We start from the raw sequence: 24417 nt of genomic DNA on the forward strand, positions 1-24417 counted from the left end.
GAGGAGGATGCCCTTTTCAGAGCTCCTACCATAAAGGCCTGATCCACAGACATGCGTGCAGCCACAGTGCTGAACTAGCTGGCAATGTTATAGGAAAAAATAATGCTTTAGACTAGGATTCTTTATTTCTTCCGCAAGAAATTTCTGTGAATAGACTCTACCTCAATAAATGTAAGTTCTCTCTTTTCTACAATTTAATTGCCTGAGAATTAATTTCTGCATGTTGGGGAACATGCTTCTGACTGGGTAACTCTGCTACCAAACAAAATATAACTATTTCTAATACTGCATGTAAAGTAGATGTTGTATCACAGATCCCTGGCCCCTCCCCATTTATGCAAACAGTTTCACCTGTTATGAGCAAAAAGTGGTTTGCTTAGTACCTTTGCAATGATGTCAAGAGTCACTCGTCTCAGCAAGCTCATTATATCAACTTTTGTCTCTCCATTGGCTTTCTCTTCCAGCACCTTCATAAGCTCTTCTGCTTTGTCATTGAAGATTCCCATTAACCCCATCAGGTAACTGAACAAGTAAAAAATATTACTGAAGAAGAAGCTCTGTAGTGAGGTAAGAAAGTATCCTATGTAAGAACACAGGGCTATAGAACATGAAATCACATGTGGGGGCACAATAATTTTAAGTGGGGCGATGCACCACAAGGTACTAGCACTCAAAAAGATCTCCATTTCATGCTGAGAGATAAGTCAGGAGATTCATACCCTTTGGTGTCTCAACAGCAGAGCTTCCTGGATTTTTAAAATGTACTTCAGTCATAATAGTCTACATTTTCTTTCTATAGTTTCATCCTTGGTAGGTGATTGGCCAATTTTGAAAACATCCAAGAAAGAGAATTTTAGAACTACGTTAGATCTCATTATTAGGATGTGTCTTGCAACACCTCAGGACACATTTGTTTGTTCATATGCATATCTCATTCACATTAAGCTCTTCTCAGTCATTATAATCACTCTACTTGTGATCCCCCCATTGTTTGCAGTTGCCCTTTTGTTTGAATAGGACAATGAATGTAATTTCTAGGTGCACCCAAAGGGTTCTCTGCTGATGTCACCTGCTGCTATCTCCCAACCCACAGACCAGGACTGGAAATGGGACAACATAATTTCCAGCAAAGCACAGTAAACTCCGTGGGATATATTTTATTCGAAAACTTGTATGCCTCTTCAGACCTTCTCAAGCAGCTCACCACAATAAACGGTTTACTTGTAAGTAAACACATTCAGAACACGGATATGCATTTACTAATCCAGACTCTTAAGAAAAACAGCCTGTTTCAAGGGTTTTTTTTATTCTCACGTTCGGCTAAAAGCTGGATCCATAATTCTCCGTTGCTTGTGCCAGTGGTTATAGTCGAGATCTGCTACCAAGCCATTCCCTAAAAATCTGAAAATATGGGAGAGAAATAGTATTAATAAAAACATCACATACTGATCTTTAGAATTACAGCGAGGAAAATGGGGCAGGGCTGACCCAAGGGTTTGGGTTGCCCTAGGCAAACTATGACTTTGGTGCCTCCCCCATTCAACATTCATACACAAACATAAAACATCAACCGGCTCATTTCAAGGGCTGCAATCCTAAGCATGCTTACCGGGGAGTAAATACCATTTAACACAGTGGGATTTACTTCTCAGTAGGTATAGTAGACACACACAGGCAGAACACTGGTTTGCCTCTTTCTCTGCCCTGCACCCTGGAACCCAGGGGCTGCCTGTGGTCCTCTCTTTAGGCAACCCCCCCCCCAGCAATTGCCTTGATTTGTGATCAGAAAATACAAAAAAAATACAGAGACTAGGTGTATATGTCCTTTCTCTGCCCTGATTTCAATCTGCCATGAAGTAACATAATTACATGTTTTTGCTTTATCCTGGGAAACAGTCAACAGTTATTTTTTTAAAACTCCACACATCATGTATAACTGCTTTAAATTAACTTACCTTACACCAAACATATTAAAAACACGGGCATACGCAAATGGGTCTTTTGGGTATTGTGGTAGCATCAGATACTCCTAAAGATAAATCACAGATCAGTTCAATTTCTCGTACGTAAAATACATTAATACTAATACTAAGGTACTGTCACCCAGATACCACTAAACATTTGGAGAGGATGTTGTTTCTAGAGGTTTGTGATGGAATTCAATTTAAAGATAAGGTTTCCTAGGTGCAGCACTTGGAGAGTTGGAGGGGGAGGAGTTGGCAGTGGCCTGGAATAACAGCTTGATTGGCAGGCTTCTCCCTTCCCTCTGATTGACCAGTTAGAACCCACCTTCAAGATGAGAAGGTTGCTGACAGGATTTTTGAGAGCGTACATTGAAGCATCTGACAAGGGAGGTCAGACAGGTTCCCCCTCTAGCATAAGGGAAAAGAGATCTGTTGCTCTAACTGTGACACCAGTGTTTTGAGGGATAAGAATTCTAAGCATTATAGCCAGTGCAAGATGAAACTTGTTAACACAGCCATAATAGAACTGTGTGTGGGGAGGGGGGAGGGGGGGTTGGCAAAGAGGTTTTGGGTAGTAAGTGGAAACTCCCATTCCAGCCAAGTGGATAAGGAGTAATTCTTCTTAGGGAAAGACGATTAATTCGTATCCAGTGTCTAAAGGCAGTTTGGCTCTGAGGAGGACCCTGGGTCTGTTGTAAAAGGAAAACAGTGATGAATTAATGTCAGAACACCTAAGTTGGAAAAGGGAACTCTGTAAAGAAGCATTGTTACAATGTTTTAAACCAACCGTCTCTCACTATTAAGAACTAAGAACATAAAAACTAAACTTAACGGAAACTGTTTTGTCTGAAACTTAACGAGTATTCTGTTCTACCTTAGTCTTTATACCATCTCTACCTATTTAATAAAGTTGTTGCATATTTTTTAACGTTACACCGTCTCCAGTGCCATTTCCCAGACAGAAGAAGAGGGCTCCTTCTCCCCCCTCCCTTTAAGTTTCTGAACTGGGCTAAAAAGGACAACTTATAACTGCTTATCAGAGTAAGACACAAAAAAACATTTTAAACAACAAATAGAGACGCACTATTTGGGACCACTCAGTCAAAACAGGCAACCCTGAATTTTGGGTGGGAAAATCTACCGCAGAGTGGAGGACTGAAGTGAGTGTCTGTCATAAAGAAAACCTTCCTGTGTCAGAGTTCTGGACTTAGTTTCAGAGTCTGGCTATTGAATCTCCAGGGAGGATGATGGGCTGCATTCTTCTTTTTACTAGTGGGTATTGGGAAGTGTCAGGCCAAGGGTAGTTACCAAACAGAAGGCCTCAGAATATCTTTTTTCACTTAAGTGATGTGAAAGAGGTGATGCGATGTTGATTTAGACAAGTCTCAGATGTATTAAGTTGGAAAACGAGGCTGGATTTTGGCCCATGGATCTTCTGTGAGGAACATACAGCTTTGAGAAAAGAGACCCATTCTCCAATGGAAAGTGAAAGAAGCAGACTTCAGCAACAGCCAGCCATTTTCTTCCGTTCTAAACTTGTTTAGTTGATACCATTGTCCTCAATGACACTTATTTCCGAACAAGCATGCTGAGGATTATACACATCAACAAGCAATTCTCATGATCAGTTGTCAAGGTATGTTTTACAGTGTAGTCCTAAGAAGAGTTACATCCTTCTAAATCCATTGACGTTGATATGCTTAGAAGGGTGTAATTCTTCTTTGGACTCTGCTGGTAAAGAGACAAGATAATCTTGTAAATTGTTCCTTTGTGTTAAAGATGGAAATGTCTTCCCTGAAAGATTAACTTTCTCAGATTCATCTACTATACTTCCACAGTTCAAGAATCAATAGGAAAAGTTGCCTTGATCTTTCAGATGAAATCATTTTGTACTTAGGGGGAGAGACATACAATATTTTAAAGTTAATATAACCAGTCAGGAGTTCCTGTCCTGGTCTGAACTCTGAAAAATTATTCTGATATTATTATGCATAGCTCCCCCATGATGACATTAAATAGGCCTCCTCCCATCCCAAAGAGTAGTTTTTCATTTTACAATCCTAGTTTCCTTTTAAACAATTAATAGTGGACAAATAAAGAGACTGGTACATCAATAATCCTGTAGTGATTTTGTTTTTAAAGGTGGAAAGCTGGGCTTATGCTATGTCTAAGGGCTGTAATATGAGCTGATTTTTTTTATTTATATTACACTTGTCTTCACACACACACACACACACACACACACACACACACACACACATCACATAGGCTGAGATATATCTTTTAAAAAATACCTTTACTCCTTCAGGACTTAATATTAACACTATGACTCTGTGAAAGGCATTAATACGCACAACTGGTCCATATTCTTCAGCCCTACAAAATGAAAAATGACAAAAATCTGGAGTCATAATGAGCTAAGGTTAGGATTTCTTTAACGTTCCTGAAGACAAGCAAATAGGTAATTCGTTTCTGGGTGTAATGCATCAACAGCATCCCATTGTCACAGATATATGGATTAGAGCACATTATACTAAGCAATACACACGTATTCTAGTGAACTTTCTGAACTCTGCATGAAGTCTGCTATAGTTTTTTTTTAACTTGTTGCATAACAACTCAGGTATACTTTTATCTTTGACAGCTAATTAAAAGTAGCGGACAGTATCTAGATTAATGTCCTCTAATCATAGAATGGACCAATACGATCTACTCACTTAACTTTTCCTGTTCTCTTTTACTGATTTATAGTTTTATCTTGTAGCTGGATTTTTTTGGCTACTTAGAATGTTATACAATTGAAAAGATGAATTATTAAACCTTAAACCAATCATAGTTTATCTATGCTATCACATGAAAAAGATCTTAGATTTCTGCATAAGCTAACCTGTAAAAGTGCCAACTCAGATAGGAGGTCGGAGTTCTGACTGAATTATTATTATTATTATTATTATTATTATTATTAATTAGATTTATAACCCACTCTCCTTGCAAGCGGGGAGAAAATGAAATCTCATGAAGACCTAAGAGAGAAAACTTATCATTCCCTCAGGAATCTCTTTCTGCTCTTTCTTCAGCCCTCACACAGCTCCCAGATGCCTCTCACCCATTTTCTCTAATGAACTCCTTAACCTGTAGACAGCGAGTCAGAATGAGGGATAATAATGGATTTCACATCCAAAGTAATACACTACCAAAAATCTAATACTTGAAATTTCTTGCAGAAATCATATGAAACATCCAACCAAAGACAGTATTCTTGGCAATAACAGATTATCAGGCACAACCAGCATGGCAGCTTGTATCCTCTATTTCAAGTTGTCAGTAACTTACCACTGTGCCAAAAGATCATAAACCACTTCATTATTTTTAAACGTTCTCCACATGATTGACAGGTGACCTAAGAAAAAGCTGCAAATTAAAAACAAACAAATTGAGCTGTATGAAACCTGAGTTGCACACTTAGTAGCAGTCAAATGGCATGGGGGGCATAGAAAGGAGGAATTCCAATATGATCCCACTAAATAATTTCACAGGAAGATGCATGACAGGTAAAATTGAACTTAATCTAAGGTGAGTTGTGTCCATGTGTAGCTGCATGAGAATACCAGAAAATCTTTTCAATGCTAGTCTGTTAATACTGTGTTAATCATAACTTAAAAAGAGCTCGGCTAGATCAAACCAGTTGTTCTGCTAGTCCAGTATCCTATTCCACACAGTGGCCAACTAGTTGCCATAGAGGGCCAATTAACAAGGCTCAGAGATCAACCCCCCATGTTGTCTCCTAGCACTGGATTCCAGAGGTTTACTGCCTCTGAATATGGAGAATCCCTTTACTCACCATGGTTAATAGCCATTGGTGGACCTAGGATTGATCCAGGTGGATTTAGGATTGGTCCAATGGCTAATAGCTATTGGTGAACCTAGAATTCTTCATGAATCAGTCTACCCCCACCCCCTTTAAAGTTATCTATGCTCGTGGCCATCACTATGTCCTCTGGCAGTGAATTCCACAATTTACTTGCTGAGTAAAGAAACATTTCCTTTTGTCTGTCCTGTAGCTATTACCTTCAACTTCATTGTGTGTCCCTGAGTTCTACTCTTCAGGGAGAGGAAGAAAAGCTCCCACGATCCGTTTTCTCCACTCCATGCTTAATTTTATAAGCCACTATTATACCCACCTCCAGTTGTAATTTTCTGAACTAAAAAGTCACAGACTCGTCAGTCCTCATAGGAAAGGTGCTCCAACCCTTTGACCATCTTGGTTGTCTTCTTATCTACTTTTTCTAGCTCTGCAATATTTTGAGATACATTGACCAAAAATTTGCTAATGTATATTTTATCTGCTGGTGTTTTTTTTATCATATTCTACTTGTAATCCACCTTGAGCAGGTTTCCTGGAGAGGTAGCATAGAAACGTTCCAAATAAATTTACAATAAATAAATAAAAGTACATGCTTTTCCCAGGTGGGGAGAAGCAGAAAATCAGAATATTATTTTGTTTCAAGGATGTTTGTCCCATAAGAGTCATCTGGTAAAAAGCAATGGCCAAGTAGGATGTGGTCAGAAAATGTGCCCCCTATGCTAGTAATGGCAAGCCACAGGAAATCTTTTGTACCCCTTCATACCCCGATCATCTTACTCATGGGAGGAGTTAGTCTTTGAGGGGTGGGTCTGTGGCTCAGTGGTAGAGAATCTGCTTTGCATGTAAAAGGTTCATTCTGTGGCACTGAGTCAGTTTGGTGTAGTGGTTAAGAGCGGCAGGTCTTTAATCTGGATAACCGGGTGTGATTCCCCACTCCTCCGCTTGAAGGCAGCTGGGTGACCTGGGGTCAGTAACAACTCTTCCAGAACTCTCTCAGCCCTACCCACCTCACAGGGTGATTGTTGTGGGGATAATAATAACATACTTTGTAAAGTGTTCTTAGTGGGTGTTAAGTTGTCCTGAAGGGCGGTATATAAATCAAATGCTATTATTTCCAGTTAGAAGAATGAGGGAGTATGTGATATGAATGACCTCTACTTGTAGACCCTGGAGAACTGCTGCCAGTTGGAGTATTGACATAGTAATGGCAGACTATCATTCAGAACAATGTGAAATTGTATTTTCTGCAAAGGTTGCCACAGAAACAGTGATCAAATGCAATAGATGCCCTAAAACACTTGTGGCAGATAATGGGGTTGCCACAAACTTACGTCCAACTCAGGCTTAGGCTGACCTTCCCCTACTCTGAGGTAAAACTTCTCCTCTTTAAGCCTATGAAGCTGTATACTGGGCTGGGAAGCCTCTGGTAGCATGGTTGATGTTAAGCTTCAACTTTACTTCTTCTCCCACCCTTAAGAAATATTAAAAATGGTTACCCAGCCAAGTCTTAGTAGGGAAGAGATCAGGGGTTTGCACTTCCCTTTAGCAGAAAGTGGCACACAAGGCTTGGGGAGGTTCAAAACGTAACAGAAGGTTCATTTACAGAAGGTTAAAATCAAAAGGCAGGTAGGCAGATGTTTGAACTGAAGAAACAGAAAGGTTTTTGTACAGGAACTTCACTGGTGTGAGGCACAAAACACTTGGTATAACTCTAGGTTGCTGGCTTCTTTCAGAGGTTGACACTGCTTCACAGATGTTACACTTTATATACTCATACACAAACACAGCACGACTTTCCCTCCTCTCCAGACTTAAGGGTGCTCCACCCTTAAGAAACCCTTGCTAGATACTGGGCAGGCGTTATAGTTATGAGCTATAACCCTGTTCCTGGCACTGAAAGGGAGACTTCTTTCTACCCACTTCCTTGGCCCACTATAATTCCCAGATCTCTCAAGTCTAAGCAGGAGTTAGTGCTGGTTTTTCCTTCTTTAGTCTGAGGACTAACAGTGCTTCACAAACATTATTTCCTCTCACAGAGGAGTCTCTGGCTGACCCCCTCTGGTCCAAAGCCAGGCTCCAACTCCCTTTCACTCTCCTGTTTTCTCTCCAACTCCAACTGACAGCTTCCCCAACATTCCATCCCCAACTGCCATTTCAGGCTAGCCCCATGGGGGGTGGGGGGAAGGAAACATGTCGATCATACTTTCACTTTTGGAAATCTCAGCATCTGAAGCTGAGTCCATCACAGGGGTATAATTAATCTCTATTGAAATGCAGTTTCTAAACCCACACATTAATAGTGTTAGGCACAAAACCATTTTTATATCGCCCAATGACCAATGGTCTTGACGAAACAGTGAATAGAGTAAAAAGAGTTTACCATTTGTCAAGCAACCAAGCAAAACCATGGAGAAAAGTTTTATGAGAAGCACCCTGCTTACACGATTACTATATAACAGTGGCATCACCCTTTAAATTGCGTTGGGAACAGAAGGCCTCTACTAGATTAACTACTTTCCCTGGGTTATGTTCTTGCAAATTAGCTGATACAGCACTTCATCAACTTGTTAAAGAACTAACAAGATAAATATGAACTGTGTGAACTGTATGTTGATTGTAAAAAGATTGTAAAAAACCAAGTTTATAACCAGAAACAGTTGTTCATATGAAACTACATGCAGAGTCAGAAAGGAACATTCCATATATTCAAGCTCATTTGCAAATGCAGACATCTGAAGGGATTCCATATCCCTCAAGGATAGAACATCTATAGCCTGTCTAAGGTGCAGAAAGCTGCAAATGAAACGGATGCTGACGGTCTCTCTTTTTATTAGGAAATGTGGCAGACACTGGAAAAGCAGAACCCACAAGAGCTGATTTAACCTGTGGTTGCCAACCTCCAGGTGAGGTCTGGGGATCTCCTGCAATTACAGCTGGAGAAAATTACTGATGGCCCTGGAAAAAATGGCTGCTTTGGAGGGTGGACTTTATGGCATTATACCCCTCTGAGGTATACTGGGCTAGGATTGATCCAGGGATTTTCCAATTTAGTGTTGGCAACCTCACCACCCAGTCCTTCTTATGTACCTCCAATAATTCAAAGAAGCACAAGACAAAAGAGACTCCCTAAAAGACTTGAAAGATTTTGTAACTGACTTTTTGATGAGAATTTGTGCTCCCTTTTATTTATCTTTTAAAGAAGAGGGGTACGTTGTATTGTACCTATTCTAATAAGTTCATGCCACTGACTGGTGGAATTTAGAAGTTTGTCCCTGTGATAGTGTCTTGCTGAGCAGAGTAGATTTCAATCTGTGCAGGAAGAGAAAGCAGAAGGAAGAAAGAGGAAACAGACTGAGAGGAAAGAAAAGCAGGTGTCGCAACTCACAAATACTACAGAAGAATAAACCAAGGGCTTTTGTTCTCCAAATTGTGTCTCCTGTTGTTCCTTGCCTGCACCAAACTACATAACCAGTCTTGTTTGCTGCCTCCTTCTGAGCCACCTGAACAGGTAAGAAAGACCCCCAAGAAGAGCATAGCATGAGAGGCTGGAGAGGGAAATACATGGAAATCACAGAGACTGCCCCCCCTTCAACCTCACACCAGTGAAAGGCAGTTTCTGTTCATTCATGGCCACTGTAAATCCACTTTGGGGCTTTTTTTTAGCAGTACTGTTGAGTACACAGACAGGTTCTAGAGTTACAGATATTGAGTATTTAATCCTCAACCCCTTTGACTTAGCACCACGGGTCACAGATCTAGGAACATCATATTTAGAGGCAAACTCCATCTATGGTTGAGTAGGTTGACGTCAGGTTTATGTGTCCCACCTATTGGTATGTATGATATAGAACCCTACTGGAAAATGCACACTTTTAACATCACAAGGTCAGAGTATACATTCAGTTATCTCTAAACAGGCATAACTCACTGGTGGTATGCTCAGTGTTTCTGCGCATACAAGCCCATTACCTAGCAAGTGCTTTGTGGATCAGCCAATCCAGCATTCTTCGTGAGCATTCCCAGCACCCAGAGAGCAGCTGCCAAGAACCCCATGCTACAGCAAGAGACGCCTGGGCCTCTTTGCTCCCACCGAGGCACGGGGTCTCTTTCCAGCCTAGGGCCCCCGTCCTGTGCGAAGCAACCGCAGGCTTGCAAAATGCACATCATTTCCCCAGGCACGACCACGAACTTCTGTCATTCCGCACTTGGTAGACGGATCCTGCCCTGAGTTCCGCCGGGCTCTGCAGCCCCGCCGGCCTCTTACCTGGTCCTCGGGGCGCCAGGGATGTAATCGTATTTCAGGTGGACGTATTTGATGTAGCAGCAATAAAGGCCGAAGGCCAGAAGGGCCACCGCCAGCAAGAGGCGCAGCAGACCCCAGATCGCCTCCAGCGCGTCCATTCCGGCCCGGAGCCCCTCTGGGTCGCCCGCAACAGCCAAGCGCCTCCTTGTTGCTCCTGCGTTAGAATTCACGGAACTGCTGCCAAGGGAGTCCGTTGGGCAAAGTAAGTCCCTTTAGGCGGGGCGGAGCCAGGCTGGGGCAGGAGCCGTCGCTTAAAGCGGTCCTGCGGGGGATCCTGAGGTGGGGGCAGAAAAGCAAAAGCAGCCCGGAAGAAAAGTCCCTCGGGCCACGGCGCTGGAGCCGCGTCCCCGATTAGTTTCATTGCCCGGTCTCCGCCAAGTCCACCTCCGTTTGACCAGAGCGTCCATTGCCCTCCAGTTATAACTGGGTGCAAAGAATGCGAAGGAAGCGCCGCTTTCTTCGTTCCACCGGTCAGGCTCCCTGCCAGCCCGGCCTCTTGCTGTTGACCAATTACAGAAAAGGCTGGAATGAGATTAAGGAAATCCAGTTCGAAGGCTTGGGAACTCTCTCTACACAAAGCATTTCACGCAGGGGCGCTCAAGTGACTTTCCGTGCGATCTTTTATTCAAGCGTACTGTGTCTCTCTAGCAGTGCACTGCAAGGGTATCCACAATGGGAGAACAAGCGTAAGATCTTTTACTTGAGCATCCCTGTCTGGAGATGCAATGTTAGGTGGGAAGAGTAGTTTAAAAAGACAGCTGATGGCGGGGCAAAAGCTTTGCTATACACTGGAGCTGTGTAAAAGAGCTGTGAAATGCCAGAAGGGAAACTTCAGCCCATTATAACCTCTCCAGGTCCCGTTTCCATTCCTGGCTGCCCTCTGGTTATGATCCCACACAGTTTTAGACTGGGGAGGTATAAAACTGACAGAGCCTTCTGAGAGGCAAAGATTAAGTTAACAAACCCTCTAAGGAGAGATCTCCTCCGGCTCTGTCTTCCCTACCTAACATTGTGCCTTCCTACAGGTGACTAACACATGCAGAGGCATCTTGTTCCAACATGTCTTTTGCTGTGAAGCCAGTAGTTCCTGCCAAGCAAACACGGCAAGCGTCCCACCCCTTTGCAGTGCTCATTTTCTGTTTGCAAAAATTGTTTTTAATGAGAAGGAACACCTGCAGACCTGGAATCTGCCCCCTGTACTGGCACAGTCCCTTCTTCCAGTTCCTGCATGTGTGAACCAGGAGACTGCGGCGGTAGAATGGATTGAGCCAGTACCTTTGTTACCCCTCCATCCTATACCTGGGTGTTTCATAGAGTGAAAGGCAGCCAAGAAAACATTCCACTTCCTTGCATCTGAAGAAGAGAACTGTGATTCTTTCTTTTTTTCTTTTTTTATTAAGTTTTGTAACATACAACAAATAGAAATCAACAATGAACATCAACTGTAACACAACAACTAATCAACAATAGTTTACAAGTTTTGAAGAATATGAACATTACAATAACTTTTAAACAAAGCATACATAATATTACCAAATATCAGAAAACTGAGTCAACGTCTGAACAATTCTTATTTTTGGATGTAAATCATGCATGTCTATAAATTCAAGAAAAGGGAACCATTTCTCATAGAAATTAGACCTGGCAGGAAAGCGTTCAGCATTGAGGATATTATCATTAATCTTATCTAGGATGAAATGGTCCCATATCTTAGACAGCCAGATCTATTTAGCTGGCACTTTCTTTAGTTTCCAGACTGAAGCTATCGCTGATTTCGCTGCAACTAAAAATATTGGTATAAGATTCCTGATAGCTTTTGGGGTCTGCGGAATATTTCATTGGTCTAGAAATATAATTGAAGGTGGTAATGGAATATTGTAACTTGTAATCTGTTTCATTACTTCCAATATTTCTTCCCAAAATGTGGCTATCTGTGGACAACCCCACCAACAATGAGAGAAGGCACTTACATCTTTGCAACCCTTCCAACACGGGAGAGCAAGAGCATGACATTGTAGACAATCTTTTGGGTGTCGAGTGCCACCTGTGAATAATTTTAAACGTTTGCAGTCTTATAGAAATTACTTTTGATGTGAATATTGAAGATGACCAGATTTCCTCCCATTTTTCCTGTATATTTTCGATATTGCAATCCTGATGCCATTTGGATTGGCAAGGTAAGTCAGTACTTTTTAGACAAGAGAGCAGAATAGAATATATTTTAGATATCATCCCCTTTTTCTCCCTTTGTGTATTGTTTAAAATTTGTTCAAAATCAGTCAAAGGGGTACTCATAATTTTTTAAAGATTTATACTCTCTGTCATGTTTTTAATCTGCAGGTAAATATACCAATGAATTTTCTTTTGCATTTTATTTTCCAATTCTTATTTTGACACACTTTCTTTCCCAGAAGTTATGTCTATAAGCCTATTGAGTTGCATATCTTTGAGGGCCAAGTTATAAATACTGGTTTTTCCTGGTGGAAACCATGTTTGATTGTGAAAAGAGGAGAATCTTAAAATTTTAGGAACTATTTTATCTCTTATTAAATCCCATTCTCATAGTATCGCTGACAGTAATATGTTATTATTTAATGGAGGGCAATCTTTCCTTTGATTCCAAATCACGTCACCAAGTGAGAATGATTTTGGGAGTGAACACAATGGTATAGTCCAACTAGAGAGTTCAGGTGCTGATAAGAGTTGTAGAACGTTAAACAGAGTAACTGCTTTTTGGTAAATTGCCAAGTCAAGAAAGTTTAAACCTCCTTTTGAATGTTTCAATGAGAGGATGTTAAAAAGAGGTTTGTTTTGCCATGCACTCTTGTCCTCTTTTAAAGAGTTATATAATTTTCTATTTAGTACTCCCAGTGTACTTGTAACAGAGTATACTATGCTTTAAAATACCCTTATAAAGTGATAGGACCTAGAATTATTCTAACCCACCAAGAGGATCTTATTTTGTATTTATTTATTATTGTACTTAATTTATTTATTTAATTATTCAAATTTATCTAATGAGAAACCACCTGTGATAACAATTGTTTCTTATTTTACAACCCTAATGATTGTAAACTGAGGCAGTAGTGTTGTCTTCCTTTGTCCAAATTAACTACCCTAACCCAACTTGTTTAAAAAACGATCCCCTCTAATAATAAAGTCAAATATCAGCAAGGCTAACCTTGTTTGTTCTAAACACAGTTCCCATAAATGTCTGCTAGAGTGTAAGCAAAAAATAGAACGCCTAAAACCAATATTGCAAACACCCTCCTATAAAACTGTTGACACAAATATTTAAGATCTCTTTAACCTAGTACCCCTTGTACTGAATCTTTTCTGTCTTACTATGTATATACTCTGTATGACTGTTTTTCTATGTATATAAACTGTATGAATATCCCCAGTACTTAATATTAACTCCTAACTTAACAACCCTTAAAACGTTTCCTATTACAACAATTGATAACAATATTACAATTAAATAGTATGTTAAATTGATTGGTTACTATTTAAATATTAAAAGTATATATCTATATATAATATAATATTATAATATGGAAGAAATGTACTTTGGTAATATAAATAACTCTGTAGTTACTCAAACAGTTATATAATAATTAATCAAGTAATTAATCACTGTAATTAATTCAATAAGTATATAAATATTAATCAATTTCTTAATCAATGTATTTAAGCCAATAGTTATGTCATTATTAATCAAATTATTAAATCCTGCAATTACTCAAATAACAGTCAATAACAATTGATCAGTATTAAAAATATTTAGTTGTAAACCTGTATAACCTAGAAAACTTATTCAAAGCCTTGTAAGATGCAAACGTTAACTCTCCCCCACCCTCCTTCCCCCTCCCCCTTATATTAATTTGAGATCTTTAGTTATAAAAAATTATTAATAACTTTAAGAACAAAAAACTACCCAGTTTCCCCAGCAATAGCTCTTAAGCTAGAGTTAGACTCTAGCTTTCGGGGGCGGGAATCCCCAAGTCTTCAGCTATTAACAAGAAAAACCGAAAAATGGAACTGTCTTAGCAGAACTTTACCTTCCCCCCCCAAACCCCTGTGATCATACCCGTATACCCTTAACTCCTATTAAATCACAACTATAAGTCTCTCATTCTTTATATACAAATGTTTAAAGCTTGCTTTAAATGCCTCGGATTGGGATCTTGCTCCCTTTGGGGGGGTGGCAGAGTTAACGGCTGCTTCCTCTTGTTGCTGTTCCTGCTGACCTCCATGGGTGTTTCTATTCCCAAAGCAGTCAGAAGCTCCACCCCCCATTTCTAAATCCGATGCTGTGTATTGCTTGCCTTGTATAATCAAAAAGAGTCCAGTAGCACCTTTAAGACTAACCAATTTTATTGTAGCATAAGCTTTCGAGAATCAAGTTCTCTTCGTCAGATGCATGGTACAGAAACTGTTTTATAAAAATGCCTGAACAGTTCTGTTTTACATAGTTTGTGGTATTCCTGTGATGTGTGTGTGCATGCCCATGAATACACACATATCCAATGGCTTGGGGCTAGGGTGCTTGAAGGACCTCCCCCCCGCATATTGTCCCACCAGCCAGTTAAGATGTGCTTCACAAGCTTTGCTCAGAGGTGAGGCGGACAGAAACAGGACTTTTTCAGTAGTGGCCCCTCATTTATGAAATGCCGCTCTCCTTGAAGTTTGCCTGGTGCCTGTGCTACTCTCTTTTAGCCACTAGGTCAAAATGTTTCTGTTCACCCAGACTTTTAACAAAGGGAGACTTTTACCACCGTATTAGTATGCTTTTAGTCTGAAAATGTTAGTTTAAGCTACTCAGTGCTCTATGTTTTTATGCTGTCACTGGGTCTGTAATATTGGGTTTTAATTCATAACTTTTAATGTGTTGTTTTTTTATTATACTTTACATTGTAAACCACTTTAGGCAGGTTCCCTAACGAATCACAGAAATAGATGCAGATGCAATAAATCAAAGAGAAATATGCTTCCATCCATCACAGAAGCAGATGCGAGTCATCATAAAGGGATGGGTGGCTAATTGCATCTATAGCTATTGACGGGATGTGACTTGTGTATGTCTTTCCATTCGAGGTTCCTACGAAGCCTGACATTTGAATCCAATATTACTAGCTATCTGTGCTTTATTGGAGTCCAGTTTTGCTAGCTATCTGTGCTTTACAATGCCTAAAGCATAGGGGCTTTGACATTTTGGTCATACACCTGGATGCCTGGTAAAGTTCTTCTAAAACCCTGGTACTCATTCTGTGGCTTGCCAGTTAAGATGTACTTCACAAGCTCTACTCAGAGGTGAGGTGGACAGAAACAGGACTTTTTCAGTAGTGGCCCCTTGTTTATGAAATGCCCCTCTCTTTGAAGTTCGCCTGGTGCCTGTTTACAGTTCCCTGCCTATGTACTGGTTGTGTGAAGAAACAAGATCTGACTACATTCCAAAACAAGGAAGCCAATAAAGACATATTTCAGATGTCTTAGTATGGATAAAACAAGTTCTGGACAAAACCATTCTTTGTTTTAAGATGACACCTGTATATATATATATCATACCTCAGAAAAGGCATTCTCTCCTTCCTCCTAAAAAGTTCTACAAAAGTGCCTGCCTACCACTAATTTGTAAATATATGTGTTAGATACATTCGAAATTACCTACTTCCTCTGAGTCCCCCTTCACATTGCGTATCCCCCTCATGTCATTCCTCCAGTTCTCGTATCCTTCAAGAGCACACACCCTTATTTGGTTGCCTGGCCTCATACCTATCTATAGCAGTACTTAGGAATATCAAAATTAAGGCATAGATTCCCATTAAATCCAGTGGGTGAAATCTAACAATGTGCCCGTGGCCTATTAAGTCTTATGCACACTTATGAGAGTAAGAAGAGGTTATGCTGGATCATGTCTTCTTTTTATCCATTGCAAATTGCAAGAAGAAATGTACTTACTTTATTGATTCCATACTCTTCTTCCCAATAAGGACTCGAAGTGGCTTAAGTCATTCATTTCATCCTCAAGACAACCCTATGAGTAGGTTAAACTGAGAGTATATGAATGGCCCAAGGTCACCCAGAACTTCCATGGCAGAGTGAGGATTCAAATCTGGGTCTCCCAGATCCTAGTCCAACACTTACCATTACACCACACTGCCTCCATTGTATTTAGGCCATGATATAGCCAAGTTAAACTTTTCTGAAAGTTCCATTGATTTCACTGTGAAAAGAGATACTTAAGGGCAAAACTAGAAGGGAAATCTATAATCAGCTGTAAAGGGAGGGAGAAAATCCATTCAGGTCCATGATGACTCCAGTAACTACACATTAACAACACAATCCTATAAACATTTTCCCATTGAGTGGATTTCTGAGTAGACCTGTTTTGTATTGCACTGAAAAGGCAGGAGAGCTTGAATGTATGGTTCTTCTTGGTTTTTATTTACTTTAAAATAATATACCATCTCTCTATTTTATATAAAGGAGAAGCAAAGTACATTGTTTGATCGGAATCGTGCTTAGTCGAGAGATTCCACCCCCTTCTCCGCCCACCCTTCTACAGGCCAAGTTGAAACATCGCCAATTCAACACGTTCACTTCAGTGCTGCAATTTGCAAATAAAACCATGACACAGCAACAGGAATTTTGTTTGAACTATCTCTCTTGTCAAGATCGAAAAGAGTCCAGTAGCACCTTTAAGACTAACCAACTTTACTGTAGCATAAGCTTTCGAGAATCACAGCTCTCTTCGTCAGATGCAAGACTCATGTTGTAAAAATACAACAGATGCTACGATCAGCAAAAGACAGCAGAGACCCCCTCACCTCTGCAGGAGTATACCGTATACCCTGCAGCTGTGGACAAGTTTACATCGGGACCACAAAGCGTAGCATCCAGACAAGAATAAAAGAACATGAAAGACACTGCAGACTTGGACAGCCTGAAAAATCAGCAGTGGCTGAACATAGCCTAACTCAAACAGGGCACAGTATCTTATTCCAGGACACCAAAATACTGGACAACACTTCCAACTACTTTGTCAGACTGCACAGGGAAGCCATTGAAATTCACAAGCATAAGCAAAACTTCAACAGGAAAGAAGAAACCTTAAGAATGAACAGAGCATGGGCTCCAGTTCTGAAAAACACCAGGCCAACAAAACACTCCACACCCGACAATAGCCCTGCAGAGAAGATTAGCACATCAAGCACCAATCCATATGCAAAAGAACCTCCTCAGGATACAGTGAAGCCTCCCGCCATTAGCATTCCACACCCTGGGAAACTCTTACAGAATGACTCAGCTCAACCCCACCCCTCCTGAGTAGATACAAATGACCTACATCTTTTCCACACTGTGACACTGAGAGATCTCTGTCTTTTGGTGCTACACCTCTGAAGATGCCAGCCACAGCTGCTGGCGAAACGTCAAGAGCTACAATGCCAAGACCACGGCAATACAGCCCGGAAAACCCCCAACAACCAAAAAAAACATTGTTATCTCTCAAACAAATGTTGAAAAGATTAAACTGGGCTAAAACCCATGTTAACTGGACAGCAGAATGATGGGACAGTGTTATTTGGAGTGATGAGACCAAAATCTCCCTGTTTGGTAGTGATGGCATAAAATACCTGAGAAGAAGAATCGGAGAAGATTTGCATCCTGATTGCATTACACCTACCTTGAAACACCCATGGTCATAGATCCAGAGGAGTTAGCCGTGTTAGTCTGTAGTAGCAAAATCAAAAAGAGTCCAGTAGCACCTTTAAGACTAACCAATTTTATTTTATTGTAGCATAAGCTTTCGAGAATCAAGTTCTCTTCATCAGATGCCTGATCCGAACTGGTCAAATACAGAAGAGGAGGGGAGGGGAAAGAACAGGACATATATCACAAGAAGACAGGATGCAATTAGTGTGAAGGCTGCTGAATTGGAATTCATATGCAAATTTGACTCTGTCAAGCTGGGACTGAATAGAGACTATGAATGGTTATCACATTATCACAGGTAACAGATTTCCTTTACAGAGGCGTGGTCTGGGGGAGCCCAGAGACGCCTGGTGTGGGCTTTGTTTGTCAATTATCTCAGCCTGAGTGCATGTGGGCTTTCGGAGACCACAGTTCTCTTTGTCAGATGCAGCTGGCAGGGAGAGCTGTGGTTATCGAGGGCTTATACTACATAGGAATTGTATACCTTCACTGCGGCAAACTGACTCCACACCAAAAGGAGATGTTTACATTTACAAGCAAAGGAATGTTTTGATTGCCTTCACACTAATTGCATCCTGTCTTCTTGTGATATATGTCCTGTTCTTTCCCCTCCCCTCCTCTTCTGTATTTGACCAGTTCGGATCAGGCATCTGATGAAGAGAACTTGATTCTCGAAAGCTTATGCTACAGTAAAATAAAATTGGTTAGTCTTAAAGGTGCTACTGGACTCTTTTTGATCTTGAAACACCCAGTTAGTGTTATGATATGGGGTTGTATGACATCAAAAGGTGTAGGCAGAATTTGTGTGATAAACAGCAATATAAATGCCCAAAAATACATAAATGAAATACTTGAGCCCAAACTGAAGCCTTCCACACGAGATCTTTTCCAAGATAATGAAGCATTTATATTTCTTTTTTTTTTGAAAATTTTTTATTGGGTTAGAATCCATTATTTCCACATTTACATTCAATTTTCCCCAATTTTTTCATCTCTAACCCCCTCCCTTTCCCCCCCCCTTTTTGTTGACTTCCAACAGCTTTCCAACCCTTTGTCCCCTTTCCCTTACTTTTATTAGCTTCCTCTATCTAAAACAAATATATATTCTCCATTATTCTAAGCAGTACATCCTTAACTATTTTTAACATTATATGCCCAAACTGTAAGCCTTTGTTTCTATCTTAGATAAACAATTTATCCCAATTTTTCAATTTCAGGTATTTCTATATATCATAAACCATATAGATCATACATTCGTTTATATCAAACAATTTGACTTATTCTCTATATATATTACTCATTCTATCTTTTTATAATAGTTCTATATATCTCTCCTCACGTAGTCAATCAATTTGACCCATCTATATCTTCAGACATTCAGTTTGGTACAAAACTTGTCAGAAAAAAAAGAAAATATTGTTAGTTAATCGCTCCTTATATTTAGTCCTTATAATTAATTATTTTCTCTATGTTCTGTTTGTTAACCTATATATATCTATATATATGTCAATCTATTAATCTGACTGCTTATTAATTCACATTTATCTCTTCTCCCCCCGGTAAAGTCTCCCCCCTCTACTTCAATACTTCAGTAGTTCTCAAACTGCCACAGTTTTCCTCCCACCTCCCATTTCTTCTCCAGGTATTGTTTCAGCTTCTCCCAGTCTGTGTTGAACTGCCCTGAGTCCAGATCTCTCAATTTTCTTGTCATCTTGTCCATTTCAGCCATATACAGCAATTTGTAAGTCCAATCTTCAATAGTTGGCACTTCTTGTACTTTCCATTTTTGCGCATACAAAAGTCTAGCTGCTGCTGTCATATAAAATATCAACGTCCTGTGTTGGGCTGGAATTCCCTCCATTCCCAAGTTCAGTAGCAGGAGTTCTGGGTTCTTATTAATTTGAAATTGTAAAATTTCACTCATTTCTCTTATTATTTCCCCCCAGTACTGCCTGGCTACCTCACACGACCACCACATATGATAGAGGGAGCCCTCATGCTTCTTACATTTCCAGCATTTATTAGAAGTATTCAAATTCCCTAGCGCAATCTTCTTTGGTGTCATGTACCAACGATAAATCATTTTATGAATGTTCTCTTTGATATTAATACATGTCGTTGTCTTCATTGTAGTTTTCCACAAGTATTCCCATGCCTCCATTGTTATTTCTTTATTAAAGTTTATAGCCCATTTCACCATTTGTGTTTTAACTATCTCATCCTCGGTATACCACTTCAACAGTACTTGGTATACCTTGGATATTCTTTTCTTATCTTCTTTAAGAAGGGTCTGCTCTAGTTCCGAATTCTCTATTCGTATACCTCCCTTTACAGAGTCCGAATTATATAAGTCTCTGATCTGTCTATACTGGAACCAATCGTAGTTAGGTGATAGTTCCTCTTGTGTCTTTATTCTAAGTTTGGATGCTTCAGTTTTAGTTATTTCTTTATACGTTAAACATTGTTGTTCATTATCAACAGCTCTCGGGTCTATCACCTCATATGGAACCACCCACAAAGGGGTTCCTTCTTGTAGATAAATTCTGTACTTCTTCCAGATTATGTATAGACTTCTCCGAACAAAGTGATGCAGGAACATCGAGTTGACCTTTACTTTGTCATGCCATAAATATGCGTGCCATCCAAATATTTTTTTATATCCCTCTAGGGCTAATAGTTTCTTGTTCTTTAATGTCATCCATTCTTTCAACCAAACTAGGCAGATTGCATCATGATAAAGTCTCAGATTGGGCAGTTGCATTCCGCCTCTTTCCTTTGCATCTTGTAAAACTTTCACTTTCACTCGAGGCTTCTTGCCTGCCCAAACAAAATCTGATATTTTCCTCTGCCATTGAAGCATTTATATTTCAACAAGATTCAGCTCCATGTCATGTTGCTGCTGTGTGTAAAAAGTGGTTTCAAGATCATCATATTCCACTGTTGGAATGGTCTGGGAATAGCCCAGACCTTAACCTCATTGAAAATCTATGGAGCCAACTAAAGAAACTGGTTAGTGAGAAGCAACCCAGCAATAAACCGCAATTAATAGAAGCAATAACTCAATCGTGGTTTCACATTATAACAGCTGCAGAACTAAAAAACTTGGTTCACTCCACGGGAAGGCGTTGTAAGGCCATAATTAAAGCAAAAGGTTACTCAACTAAGTATTAACTGACATGGTGAGAATTGTTGTATAACTCATTTTTCTATGTGTTTCAATTTTCTTCTTTATAACTACTGTTCTAAAAAAATGTCCTTCATAAAAGCTATTGCATTACATTCTTGATTAAATTATCTTTCCATTGATATATAATTATATGGCATTACTCCAAAAAAAGTGGTGTTATGAGCGATCAAACCTCAAAAATACACTTTTTCCAAAAGGTTTCCACAATTTTGGCCACTAGTGTAGCTTCAAGGAGCTTTGCGTTCCACACTCCTACAGCAACTACCATGCGGCATGTGTCTGGGATTCTAACCCCCCCCCAAGGCATTTTGGAATCTAGATGGATCCATGAACCTTTGTGGGCGAATCATTTTAAGTAGACCCCCAATTTTGTGGGGAGTTGGGGCTAGATTCACTTTTGCCTTCAGCAGATGATGGTCTGACCATGGTTCAGGCTGAACTGCCAATGTTGAAACAAGGTTTCATCTTAAAGACTCAGTGCAAAATATTAAGTCTAAGGTGTGACCTCTTTCATGTGTAGGGTCTGTCACAATTTGTGAGAGGCCCAGGGTTGCCAGGGAAGCTATAAATTCCTGAGCTGGGCCTGACTTTGAACACTCAGCATGGATGTTGAAGTCTCCCAGGACAATAAGTCTAGTTGTCTCCAACACCATGTCTGCTAGCAACTCCGCCAACTCAGAAAGGGTGCTTATGGAGGAACCAGGAGGTCTATACACAAGAAGGATACCCAATCTATTTTTAATTTCCAGAGATAGGTACAAGCAGTCAATACCAGCTATAGCTTGTACTGGAGATCTACGGAAATTGAAGGACTCGCGGAGAATAATTGCAACACCTCCTCCTCATCTACTATAGCAAGGTTGGTGTAGGTCCATGTAGCCGGGGGGGTGGGGTGGGGGTTAGTTGGGACAGACACACCTTGTCATTTTCCTGCAGCCATGTCTCTGTTAGGCAAGCCACACCCATTTTCTCTTCCTGCAATATCCCAGCAATGCATGCAACCTTGTTCCTAACAGATCTTGTATTGCATAGGATTAGCGTAGCGGGGATGGGTGGGAGCAGCCCCATTGTCAGCAGGTGGAATACTAGAGAGGTTGGATAAGCACTGAGTATTACTGCTAGATGCTGGGCACCTTTCATAAGCCAGCTCCCAACTGCACTTGAATAGTAAATTTGCCTGACATTTCTACCAAGTAAGTAAGTAGTAAGTAAGAAGCTCAGGACTGCATCCTACAACCACATATTGGAATATCAAACATACTGGTGATCTCAACTCAGACAACAGTTAGGCCTACAATCTTCATGTATTTGTACAAGCAGTGTTGATCAGTTGTTGCAATAATCTCAGAAGCAGTTTCTTCCTATCTTCTCTTGTCCTTCAACTCATTTTGCTGATGGCTGCTCCTGGGCGAAGAGCCACAGGCCAAGAACCCTTGTGCTCGCGCCCTTTGGCTCGCGCCAAAAGGCTCACGCCTCTCTACTCTGTGCCCCAGTGAAATAGCCCTCCTCCTAGTATGCAGTACCTGTATGAAGAGATGAGAAAGTGCGGTTGAGCTAGGACCTGTAGCCAAATGGCTTACAGCTGCAGATCAAAAGGATGTCCTGCAGGCATCCATCCAGCCCTCAGAAGGTCTCCTCATGAGCAAAGCATTCCTCTGACCCTTCAGCAACGTCTCCTCATAAGCAAGCAGGCCTCTCTGCCCTGTGCAGTGAAATAGCCCTCCTCCTAGCATGCAGTACCTGTGTGAAGAATAAGAAAGTGGGGTAAAGCTAACGCCTGTAGCCAAATGGCTTACAGCTGCAGATCAAAGGAATGAGTGTACTAATTGGGTAATATCGAATGCTGCATCTTGGAATTGTTTCATTTTAACCATCTCTGCAACTTTATGTGGTTATATTATATTTATATTTATTGTGTGTTTTTATCTTTTTATTGTAATGTGGATTTAGATGTTGAGACTAGAGATGGGCACGAACCGCATTACGAACTTCAAAAACCCACGAAAATGGCAATTGCGCAATTGCGATCCGGCGATTCGTTATTGGCCACGGCCAACAAACCAGCGGTTGGTAAAAGCCTGGTTTGGTACGTTCGGCCGCGGTTCAGGAAGCCAGACACTCAGGCGCCAGCAATCAATTCCCCTGGCAACAGAGCCGGGGGAATGCCTGAACTCTGTCTCCAATCCTTCTGTCACCCTGGAAACCCCAATGGAAGCCCAGCTTACCTTGATCGGCAGGTCTTCCTTCCAACCACAGAGCTGCAAAGCGGTTACAAGTTGGGAGAAGACACCCAGGGGAGGGAGGGGGAAAGGGGTGTCCTGTAGCCAAGGGCACTCCAATCTCATCCCTGCAAACCCTGATAGGCAGCTCTGATGGCCAAACACAGTCCTCCAGCATTGCTCAATGGGACCTGTGCTTATAAATAGCCGTGGGCTCCCAGGCTAGGTTTCGCTTTCTGCGAGCAGTGGAGTTGGACAGAGCTCTTGCTTGCCACTTGCTAGCCTTTGGGGAGAGAGACTAATTCAGCTTGGATTTGGGGGATAGGGATCTATCTCCTCTGGTTCCAGGGCTGCTGCCTGGCTCTGGGGCCAAGCTCAGTGGGCACCTCGGCTGAGAGCTGACCGATTGATTCTTATTATTATCACAATCATTATCATTTTAATTCTTATTCTTATTATTACTATTAGTATTCTTAGTCTCTGTGCCTGTTCTGCCCAGGCATCTTGGTGTGCTGGGCTATGGCTGTAGCCCCAGCCTCTGGTTCCAGTGCTGCTGCCAGGCCGTGGGGCCGAGCTCAGTGGGCACCTCAACTGAGGGCTCACACAGTGTAATTAGTGCCTGTTCTGTTCAGATCTGTGGGCGTGGTGGGCTAGGGCTCTAGTCCCTCCCTCCCTCTGGTGCCAGAGCTGCTGCCAGGCCCTGGTTCCAAGCTCGGTGGGCACCGCGGCAGAGGGCACACAGAGACATCTCCTTTCCTGTCCTCCTTAATTCTAGTTTGGTGGCACAATGAGTCTTCCTCTTGCATTGGCTGCCAAGGGTGGTTGTGGGGTGAAGTGCGATGGCAATCCTCCTGGTTCAGTTGTGGAAAGCAGTATTGGGTGTGGCTCTGCAGTGGGATTGCAGGGTGTCCTCCCACTCCCCCCAATTCACCTATGTGGGCTGTGGAAGCCCAAGAGGTCTTTGCGCAGGGGGGAGAGAATCTCTCTCAACATTTTGAGGAGGGGTGGGTGGGCGATGGATCCCTGGAGGAATGGTATGTGTGTTATGAAAGATCCCTCCCGCCCCCATCCCAAACTGTTGGTGGTGTCCCCTCCTGCAGTCCACCCCTCACCCCATCGTCCGTGTCCAGCCCTGCAGTGCAGCCTGTAATCATTCATCCTCC

General features: G+C 41.3%; 1 protein-coding gene across 1 annotated transcript in view; it reads right to left on the minus strand.

Moving 5' to 3' along the window:
• LOC129324924 (cholesterol 24-hydroxylase-like) overlaps positions 1–10500 on the minus strand; it is a 36018-nt gene extending 25518 nt beyond the window's left edge. The window contains exons 1-6 of the mRNA XM_054972383.1: positions 10094–10500; positions 5298–5375; positions 4259–4340; positions 1956–2029; positions 1315–1401; positions 384–522 (exon numbers count right to left, since the gene is read on the minus strand). Of these exons, the coding sequence (XP_054828358.1) occupies positions 384–522; positions 1315–1401; positions 1956–2029; positions 4259–4340; positions 5298–5375; positions 10094–10230 (597 nt within the window). The 5' untranslated portion in view covers positions 10231–10500. The remainder of the gene's footprint in view (positions 1–383; positions 523–1314; positions 1402–1955; positions 2030–4258; positions 4341–5297; positions 5376–10093) is intronic.
• Between the last annotated feature and the right edge of the window lie 13917 nt (positions 10501–24417).

Source organism: Eublepharis macularius, chromosome 2 (genome assembly GCF_028583425.1).
Source record: "Eublepharis macularius isolate TG4126 chromosome 2, MPM_Emac_v1.0, whole genome shotgun sequence".
Lineage (NCBI taxonomy): Eukaryota > Metazoa > Chordata > Lepidosauria > Squamata > Eublepharidae > Eublepharis > Eublepharis macularius.